The sequence below is a fragment of the Ananas comosus genome, linkage group 20 (assembly GCF_001540865.1).
Source record: "Ananas comosus cultivar F153 linkage group 20, ASM154086v1, whole genome shotgun sequence".
Classification (NCBI taxonomy): domain Eukaryota; kingdom Viridiplantae; phylum Streptophyta; class Magnoliopsida; order Poales; family Bromeliaceae; genus Ananas; species Ananas comosus.
In genome coordinates, this window is record NC_033640.1 from 9,723,788 (window position 1) to 9,734,112 (window position 10,325).

The window sequence follows — 10,325 nt, forward strand, 5'->3', positions numbered from 1 at the left end:
GACCTCGCGGGTTCGTTCGGACCCGGTTCGGCAAATTAGTTGGATTACTCTTCAACCTAGACCTAGTGGGTTCGTTTCGACTCGATTTGGCAATTCGGTTCGTCAGTTAGGCATTGTTTGATCCGGCTTTTGCTTTCAATTTCAACTGCAGTTAATCGAAGACTGTTTAGCCCTGCTCCTGCTTTTAAATGAAATAAACGAAGCGGGTAGTATGTTAATTGAAAACCGTCCCTAAAGTAAGTGGCAAAGGGTTTGGTGGTTGGTACCCGAGACCCAAGTTCGAATCCTAGTTGATTCACATTTCCAGCGAAGTTATTTCTAAATGAAATAAACGAAGCGGGTAGCATGCTATCTTTCTCTCAAAAAAAAAAAAAAAAAAAATCATCGCTTGTTAGAAAGAAAATTTATTTTGTCAAGAATGGGATTCGAACCCATGCCCTTTCGGACCAGTACCTAAAACTGGCGCCTTAGACCAACTCGGCCATCTTGACTTGTGTATTTTTAGGCTTGTAAATCTTATATTAAACAAATCAATAAAATGGAGTAAAACTATCACTAATATATGATTATTAATTTGATAGAAATTTATAATAAATAAAAATAAAATTATAACGTAGTTTGATACAATTTTTTTAATAAAGGATTTTTTTTTTGCATTTAACCCCTCAGAAATTTTTTTTTTTATAAATAATTCCACAATTTATATTCACAAAATTGACGCTATTTCCGCCACGCAAGTGCTATGCGAGCGCTAATTTAGCTTAAGTTAAACACGATATTTGATTCACCGTATTTTATTATTTTTTCTACAAGATTTAAAATTTAGAAGGGTTACGATGAATTATTCATGGTATTTAAACATGATGAATAATTCATCATGTTCAGCATAATCTTCATTGCCATCGATGCTCGCGTGGTAAGGATAGGGTTAATTTTATAAATATAAATTTTATGTAAAAAAAAATTCCTAACAAGATTAAATGCAAAAAAAATTCTTAAATCAAAGATTGACAAATGCATAAAAAATAATTAATTAATAATTTTTTTGATACAGGATAGTAAAGTGATATTACGCTAAACCAAGATGAGAGGTAAATTGAAATTAACTCTAAAATTTGTAACTGCTTTTGCAGAATTAAAAATTTGTTTTGAATTTGAATTTTTTTTAAAAAAAGTTATTTTAAAAACTAGATCATAAAAAATAAAAAAAACATAATTTGATCAAACGAACGCAAATGAAACCACGTCTAACGATGAAATGAAACCCCCTCTCCATCACCATCACCATCACCATCACCACCACCTCCTCCTCCGTTCCCTTCTCAACGAAACCCTAAACCCTCTCCACCACCTCCGAGCTCTCTCCACCTCCTCTCCCAATCCCCGCACCACCCATGTCCCCGAATCCCCTCCTCTCCCCCCCGCCACCTCCCTCTCCCACCGCCACGCCCGCTCCCTCCCCGTCTCCGGCTCCCCCGCCCGCGCCCTCCACCTGCTCGACGAAATGCCCCAACCAAACCTCGCCTCCTACAACCTCACCCTATCATCCTACAATCGCCTCTCTCGATTCGACAAAACCATCTCCGCCTTTCGCCGGCTCCGTCTCGCGGGCTTCGTCCCCGACCAATTCGCCTACGGTAGCGTGCTCTCGGCTTGCGCCGCTTCGGAGGACGTTGCATTCGGCGAGCAGGTCTATTCAATTGTTTTGAAATATGGGTTTTGCTCTAATGGGTATGTTTGTACCGGAATGATTGATCTATTTGCGAAAAATGGGAGGTTCGGTGATGCAGTGAAGGTGTTTGAGGAAAGTGCTAATCGCGAGAATGTTGTTTGTTGGAATGCCGTTATCGCTGGAGCGGTGCGGAACGGCGAGAATTCGGTTGCTTTGCGGCTTTTTTGTGATATGCTTGCCGGGTTTTGTGCGCCGAATGGCTTTACCTTCTCGAGTGTTCTGTGTGCTTGTGCAGCGGTCGGGGAGCTCTGGGTTGGTAGGGGTGTACATGCTTTGGTGGTCAAATGTGATTCGGAAGCCGATGTCTTTGTCAGAACTGCCATTGTAGATTTGTATGCGAAATGCGGGGATATGGATGCGGCGATGAACGAGTTCGTGCATATGCCGATTCGTAATGTGGTCTCTTGGACCGCGATTATCTCCGGTTTTGTTCGGGAGGAGGCCGCATTTGATGCTCTAAGACTTTTTAAAGAAATGATCAAAAGCGGTGTAGAGATTAATAAATGCACTGTAACTAGCGTCCTACTCGGCTGCTCGAAGTCGTCAAGGGCGAAAGAGACTAATCAAATACATTGCCTTACTTTGAAGAATGGGCTGTATATGGATTCTGTTGTAAAAGAGTCTTTGATTAGCACGTATGCCAAAATTGCGAATTTTGAATTGTCTGAGAGGGTTTTCGAAGAAAGTGGCGCGGTGAAAAGCCCCGCTACTTGGTCGGCTTTGATAACCGGTTTGAGTACTCACAGCTCGATAAGATCGATCGAACTCTTAAAGAAGATGTTTCGTGAAGGTTCTAAACCCGATTCAAGATGTAGCTCAGTTGTTCTTAGCACCATTGACTCGGTAGAGCTCGGGAAACAATTCCACTCTGTTGTTGTTAAAGATGGATCTGTTCATGATGTTCTTGTGGGTAGCGCACTTTCTACCATGTATTCTCGGTGTGGTGGTATCGAAGATGGGTACAAAATTTTTATGCGAATGAAGGAAAAGGATCGAGTTTCGTGGACTTCGATGATTTCTGGATTTTCAGGACACGGTCGTTCAGTTGAAGCATTTCAGTTATGCAGGGAAATGATTTTTGAAGATATTAAACCTGATCCCGTAGCTTTATCTGCCATTCTCGCAGCATGTGAAGGTCATAAGTGTTTAATAAAAGGAATGGAGATTCATGGATATGCTCTTCGTTTTGGATTCGGGAGTGAGATGCCTGTCAATAATGCTCTTGTTTCCATGTATTCCAAATGTAAGAATCTAGTATTAGCGAGGAGGGTTTTTGATCGAAGTTTATACAAAGATCAAGTCATGTGGTCCTCTATGGTGTCAGGGTACGCGACAAATGGCTATAGTGAGGAGGCACTGTCGCAAGTCAAGTCCATGCTGAGTGCTGGTTTTGAGCTCGACCATTTTTCGTGTTCGTCTATTCTTGGTTTATGTGCTAACCTATCAAAGCCTTGTTTCGGTAGGCAATTACACGGCCATGCAAATAAAGCCGGAACGATACTCCATCTTTCTGTGAGTTGCGCACTACTCGCAATGTACTCAAAATGTGGTAGCATTGAGGATTCTCGTATAGTATTCGAAGCGATAGAAAACCCTGATTTGGTCACATGGACGGCTATGATAGACGGATATGCTCAGCATGGAAGTGGTCTTGAAGCTCTCAGTATCTTCAAAACGATGATTAAACATGGAATGAGCCCAGATTCTGTAACTCTAGTGAGTGTTTTATCCGCTTGTAGCCGCAACGGTTTGGTCGAAGAAGGCTTTTTCTATTTTAATTCCATGAGAACTGTTTTTGGGATCGAACCCGAGTCTCACCACTATGCATGTATGGTCGATTTACTTAGCCGATCAGGGAGGCTTATAGAAGCTGCAAACTTTATTAACAGCATGCCGATAAAACCGAATTTTCTGATTTGGAGTACATTGCTTGCTGCTTCTAGGGTTCATGGTGATGTTGAGCTGGGAAAATTAGCGGCAAGGAAGGTTCTTGAGATGGAGAATTGTGATTCGGGTTCGTATATTTCTCTATCGCATATCTCTGCAGATATTGGAGATTGGGAAGAGGTATTGAGGATTAGAAGATCTATGAAGGGTAGTTCTATGAAGAAAGAACCTGGGTGGAGTATTACATAAACACTGGGTTTGACATGGTATATAATCTTTTGCTGTTACAACTTGATCATTAAATTAAGAGGAGGGATTTTGTTTTGCCTCCACCACTATGCCTAAACCAATGCTTAATTTGTATAAAGAGAGATGTTGTAGAAGGTATTGATGATTTTCGGAGTTCGAAGATCCGAGGGATTGAAGAAGAAATTCCCTCTGATTAATGTTGAACAAAAATAACACATAATGTTACAGAAAAAGAGAATGTGAAATGTGATGTTTTGGTTATTCAACTGGAGTAGGAAAATTCAGGGTGGGGAACTGAAATAACAAGGTACTGCTTCAGAAGGAAACATGTGCAGCAGTGCACATGAATGGAGAGAGTGATAGAGCTTGTTATGTGATATCAATTAACCCTCTGTTTTAACTATTTTTACTTGATTTTCTTTGTAATCTCTACATTCCATCATGATTCTGCTAATTCATTAATGTGACATGTTCTACTAATAAAGGTTTATCAGCGAATGAATAAAACAAAAGCAGAAAAGAAGTTTGTTTGCAATAGTCTTAAGTCTGAAACCCACATCTGCTTAAAATACATTTCTGTGTGACAGGTGGAAGAGAAGTGTGATTCTATGTTAAAGAGAAGTGTAACCTAAGCACAAACACTTATTGTAATTTTCTTTTTTCGATAAATGCTTCATGTTTCAGTATAAGACATTTACATTATTGTAGACACATCTCATTCCATTTGGTATTAGAAGACTATATACATCATATCCTTAAGATCTGGACAAAGAAAGCAAAGCTAGAGAGAGCGAGTCGAAAGCTACACACATTGAAGCCGAGTGTTGATGGAGGTCACGGGCATTTGAAGTTTGTATTAATGTGGCTCTTGACGAGGCGAGGTGGGAGATTCGGGTTCGGTGGCGAACTGGAGTCCCCTTTGTTGCCCTGATTGAAGAATGAATGCTACTTCAGCTGCGGCTAAGTCTTCTGCTTCCTGAACACCAGGAGTTAGTTAAAAATATCAGATGCCAATTAATATAGCAAATATTTCGCTAGACGAAGAAGATCAAAGAAAGAAAAGATGTTAACAAGTTCAAATGAAACAAGTTGAAGGATATATATGCAAGTTTAGAAGAGCATAAGGGCGAATATTCCAAAAAGTAAGGATTTGAGGATGTAATTCATAGATTACTAACTGAATACCGACCTGCCTTTCTCTTCGGCGCTGCAAGATGCTTATGGCCCAAGCCATGATGTAACAAGGTAGCAGAAAACCAGCAGCACGCAACAAGAAGAGCTGTCAAATTCAGAAGAAATGTTAATGGGCACAATTATAAGATCAGCCAAATTAACAATATAAAAAACAGAGAATAATAGGGTTTGATCCTACGAATCCCCGCTTACTGAAAAAATTGTGGCAGCATCGTCTTCTTCATCGCCATTAGTTATGTACACGGCGTGCCTCAACAGCAAAATAGCCATTAACTGGACAAAACAAAAGAGAAACAGTTAAGATTATGCATTGTTTCATGAAATGTGAAAAAGAAAAGTTACGAGGTTGAAGTGCATTGAACGGCAAATTTTATTACAGGATCTGGTAAGCAAAGTCAAAACAGATAAGGTATAGGTGAATGTTAATGGATAAAAGTGTGATAAAGACTTACAATTAGAGCAGAAGAGCGGCAAAAAGCAGCACTACTAGCGTTTGTGGCAGCATAGTCATCATACTCGGCTTGAAGAAAATGGCGCTGTGCTGATGTTACCGCAAGAATCCTAGGATCATTAATATCCAATCGGGTGCCAGTGACGGTCCAACCTCCACTAAAACAAAACAGAATAAAGAAATGAAGAACTCTGGACTTGGTAATTTTAAAAGCTAATAGCGATGATACAAGATTCTCTTCTCAAAGCATTAAATTCACTCCAAGTACACAGAAATGACAACAACTTTAAAACATCACAAGAGTAACCTGCCTTATATCAATTGCTATCGCATCAGGAGGGGGTCGGGGAGGTGCAGTATAACCAGGCTTGTATTGCTGCAAGTAACAAGTTAACAAACTAATATTATGGTTTTAATGTTAAATAAGATACCAATGTTCGAAATTGAATGCAAAACACCAGCAGAGTCTGCAAAGAAGCTGGGAACTTTTTAAAAGACAATTTTCGAGAAACAAGAGGAACTTGAATACCAAAATGAATAATGAAAAAGAAAAGGTGATGCAGCAGAATGGGAACTTTGTAAAAGACAATTTCATCAAGTAATATGAAGAGTTTTAATTGCATTGAAGAAGGCAAAACGGGGAGAGGATCTAACGTTAATAGGTAAAGTAACAATAATGTAGCATGCTGTTGGCTATGGAGGAAGTAAAAAAAAAAAAAAAACAATACCAACCTCATGACAGATTTCACAGGTGATGTCTCCTTTCTCATTGCACCATCGTTGCACGCATGCCCTATGAGCATACTACCGTGACAAGAATTGTAAAATAAGATTCAACATCGATATGGAATACACTGAAAGAAGAAATAATAATATTCGGAAAAATGCCATCAATACAAATAAAGAAATAAGTTTTTGCAAGATAACCAACTGGATCTGAGATCTATATTTAGTGAACATCTAAGACCAAAAGCAGTCAAATGGCAGCAAGCACCGGATCTATTGCGCACCCATATCAAAAAATCTCACAAATGCTGTCTCACCACGAAAGGTAAAAAAAGAAAAAGAAAAAAAGAAGCAAAAACAACATGCTGTTTCAAGTTAAGTATCAAACCCCATATCGCAATTCCATCAAAAGAAGGCTTGAAGCCTAAAGAAAGTCATGGATATAAACTAAAGATAAATCTATACAATTGAAACGCCACCAAGACAAGTTACATGCCAATAGGGTACCTAACAGGGATAAGCTAAGTATCAGCCCCTATATCACAATTCCATTAACAGAAAGGCTTTGAAGCCTAAAATAAGACATCATGAATATAAACTGGAGGTAAATCTATATAACTGAAATGTCACAAAGGCAAGACGCCAATAGGGTACCTAACATTGGGAAATCACATGCTTTTGGAGTGGTTTGCTTTGGATTGGGAAGTGATGAATAGCCAAGACATAGACAACCGCTATGCTTTTCTTGGGCTCTCCATTATTACATCCACTAGTGAGACAGCAAGGGAAGACCTATGTGCCTATTTGGCCTGGCTCTGAGAAGAACTTCTCGAACTCTGACAACCTCCTGCAAACATAAACTCTGGTGCTTCTACTGTGGTAAGAAGCCAAAGTGAACTTTTAAGCTCCTTGGAAAAGGAGATCCCATTTGAAGCTTCTGCTTCTGCTGCAACAAGAAGATGTTGAAATGACTAAGGAAAAACTAACTAGTGCTTCTTCAAGGAGCTCTACTTGAATAGCACTTCTAAAGAATCAAAACCCAATCTAATGCAAATCATACGTCACAGAAATATACAAGCCAAGTTACCAGAGAAACTACCTGATCAGAGAATGATATAACCTTACATAACAATGCGTCCAAAAATTGAAATTGCCAAAAGGAGAAAGGCTTATGTAGTTATGTATATTATACCTTGAGACTACCACTGCAAGCACAAGGAGTCTCCAGGTTCTTGATGTGATCCTCCTCCTGGCAAATACGACACTCAACCACCTGAATAAGTGGCTCTTCTTCCTCTGCAGTCACAACTGCTACCTGCCCTATCGATGGGGACAGAGAAACAGGAGAGGGGGCACATGTAACTTCCTTAGAGGAAGATGATGATGACGATGATGAAGCATTTATTGTCTCCATGCTTGGGGACGTTGTCGGGTGGTCCACGTGCAACACTAGATAATCCCCCATTTGCCGAAACAGGTAAAACTTTTCTCTCTTACACGACAAATTCAACAAGAGTTGCAACAAAGATCCCTCTTGGAAGATGTAAACTACTATAACTCCTTGGGGAAGCTTGTGATTAACGATCCAATTATCGGTAAACCTAGATCCACCTCCCCTGTAAGTAACGAAACACGTCAAATTACACTAAAAGGCTTTGTCCTGAAGCCAAATTTGCCATTTCGAGGTGAAAAACAACAAAATAACAACAAATTCAACAAAAGCTTTAACAAAGGACCTCTTTTGAAGATATTTACTACTTCAATTCCCTGGGGAATCTCGAGATTACCGACTAAATCAGCAATAGCCCCAGTTCATAACAGTGTAAGCAACGCAATGCCCCAACTTACACCAAAAACTTCGATTTCAAGAGGACTCCACCATTTTATAGGAAAAATATAACAAAATGAGGACAATTCAACAAACTTTTGCGGCAACGCAACCTATTTTCCTTGGGTAAGCTCAAATTAACGACTCAATTGTCGAAAACCCTAAGTCCGCCTTACCGTAAGCAACGAAATGCCCCAAATTACACCCAAATCTTCGACTTGAAGATAAATTAACCATTTTTAAAGAGTAAAATAACATAATCAAACCACAAAAACGTTCGAAATCGAAGAAATATACCCAAAACAAACCGAAACATCAAATCCCTCAGAAAATGGGTAACAATTGGGCGAAATCGCACAAAACTACACCAAATCGAAGCGTTTCTCCTCCAAAATCCACACCAACATAGATCACACTCAAAGAGCTATAATAATATACAAAAAATGAGGGGGTAAAATGGAATCGCCGTACCTCGAGAGCGCTCTTCAACGTCGCCTCTCTTCGTTTTCTCGCCCCCCTCTCTCGTCTATGAACACGCGAAATAAAGGGCTCCGATTCCACCAGAAACTTCTACGTGAACCCCGTTCACCACGTCATTCTCAAATAACTTGATCATTACCGTACATTAGGAACAAAGAGGGTATATCGACGGTATGATTCAAATATACACAGGACGGTCCACAGATGACGTGGTAAACACGACGCAGCCTAATTTTTTACGTAGAGTGGGTAACGTTTACGTGCCACGTAGGAGGATCCGAACCCGTAGGCTCGGTAACGGCTCTCTAACGGCGCGAAGCCGTTAACCCTACCGTTTAGTCGACGTGACGGCGCTCCGTTACTTAGCGGCGTCGGTGGTTCGGCTCTCGGTGTCATGGAGACGCACACGACCACCTTTTCTCTTTTATTTTTTTTAATTTTTTTTATCCGTTGAAAAAGTATGTTTCTCTTTCTAAGATATTCAGAGTATATTTACCCAGGCTAATGCTACTATCCTATTAATAGGATAAGAGCACTTGTCCTATCAAGTTGTTCTTGATGATCGAGATTTCGAATCGATGATCGGAGCTGTTGAAGTTGATCTAGAGTATTTGAAATATCTTGAAACTAAATTTCATAAATTTTGATAATGGTTTACATGGTGATCAAAGTGTCGTAAAATCGACAATTTTTGACGGCCTATATGAGCCGTTTGCTTGTTTAACGGTGTAGAGCAATCCAAATTGCTTGAATTTTTGATAGAAAATTCTTTATACTATTTAGATAATGTTTGATAACTTTGATTACGAACTGAGAAAGTCTAACCTCTATTTTAAGAAGGTTATTCATTTATGACCATTCATTTTTCAACTCTTAAGATGAACTTGATAATGATTTTTAAATAATACAAAATTTGGTTTCTAAATATTTCTAATTGTGTAGATCAACTTCAACGGTGCCGATTATCAATTTGAAATTCCGATCATTCAAATCGACTTGATAGAACAAGGGTCCCAATCCTATTAATAGGATAGTAGCCGGACCCTATTTACCCAAACAAAAACTATTATTCATTTTCATCTTTAATTATTTATAATTATACTTATAATAGAGTATTTGGAAAGATAATAATATTCTAGTGTTAATTTTTTATCATTTCAATCTTTTAAATTATATAGTACTAGAGTTAATCCTAAACTATCACCATTTTGCCAAATCATGAGTTCTAATTTCATATTTAGTATATGCGTATGTAGGGGTGGCAATCCAGCTCGCTGTTCGCGAGTTAGCTCGTGTTCGGCTCGAAATGAGCTCGAGATCGAATCGCTCGTTTAGTAAACGAACCGAACAAGAGCTGAAATTTTCAGCTCGTTTGATAAATGAGCCGAACATGAGTTGAGGTCAGCCTGCTCGTGTTTGGCTCGATAACAATTCAAATACATATATTTTATATTTATATATATAAATAAATAATTATATATATATATATATAATATTTTTTTATTATTTGATTTTTAGTAAAAAAAAATATAAAGTTGAGTTTAATTATAAAAAGATTCATTTATAAGTAAAGTTTCAATCATTAGATCAAAATTTAATTGGTAAGATTTTATAAATTTAGTTTTTTTATATATATTCATTCTAATCCATTTTACTTACTATTTGTTGGCCAGCTCGTAAGTCAGTTCGTGTTCGACTCGTTTATTAACGAGCCGACCACGAGCTGAATTTTTCGACTCGATACTTTAACGGGCCGGTTCCTGTTCGGCTCGTTTATA

The 10,325-nt window shown here is 38.8% G+C and overlaps 2 protein-coding genes and 1 non-coding gene across 3 annotated transcripts; 1 reads left to right on the top strand and 2 right to left on the bottom strand.

Annotated features, from left to right (window-relative positions):
• Window positions 411-491, bottom strand: TRNAL-UAG. The gene has a single exon. It is a non-coding gene; the product is annotated as a tRNA-Leu (tRNA).
• Window positions 1,241-4,405, top strand: LOC109725758 (pentatricopeptide repeat-containing protein At1g74600, chloroplastic). The gene has a single exon (XM_020255099.1). It carries the CDS (start codon window positions 1,259-1,261, stop codon window positions 3,866-3,868), a length of 2,610 nt encoding a protein of 869 aa, XP_020110688.1. The 5' UTR covers window positions 1,241-1,258; the 3' UTR covers window positions 3,869-4,405.
• LOC109725759 lies at window positions 4,511-8,642 on the bottom strand. The gene is made up of 8 exons (XM_020255100.1): window positions 8,539-8,642; window positions 7,432-7,855; window positions 6,246-6,317; window positions 5,825-5,889; window positions 5,515-5,671; window positions 5,255-5,335; window positions 5,058-5,147; window positions 4,511-4,844 (listed from the first exon to the last, which is right to left on the bottom strand). The coding sequence occupies exons 2-8, from the start codon at window positions 7,702-7,704 to the stop codon at window positions 4,725-4,727; spliced, it is 858 nt and encodes a 285-aa protein (XP_020110689.1). The 5' UTR covers window positions 7,705-7,855; window positions 8,539-8,642; the 3' UTR covers window positions 4,511-4,724.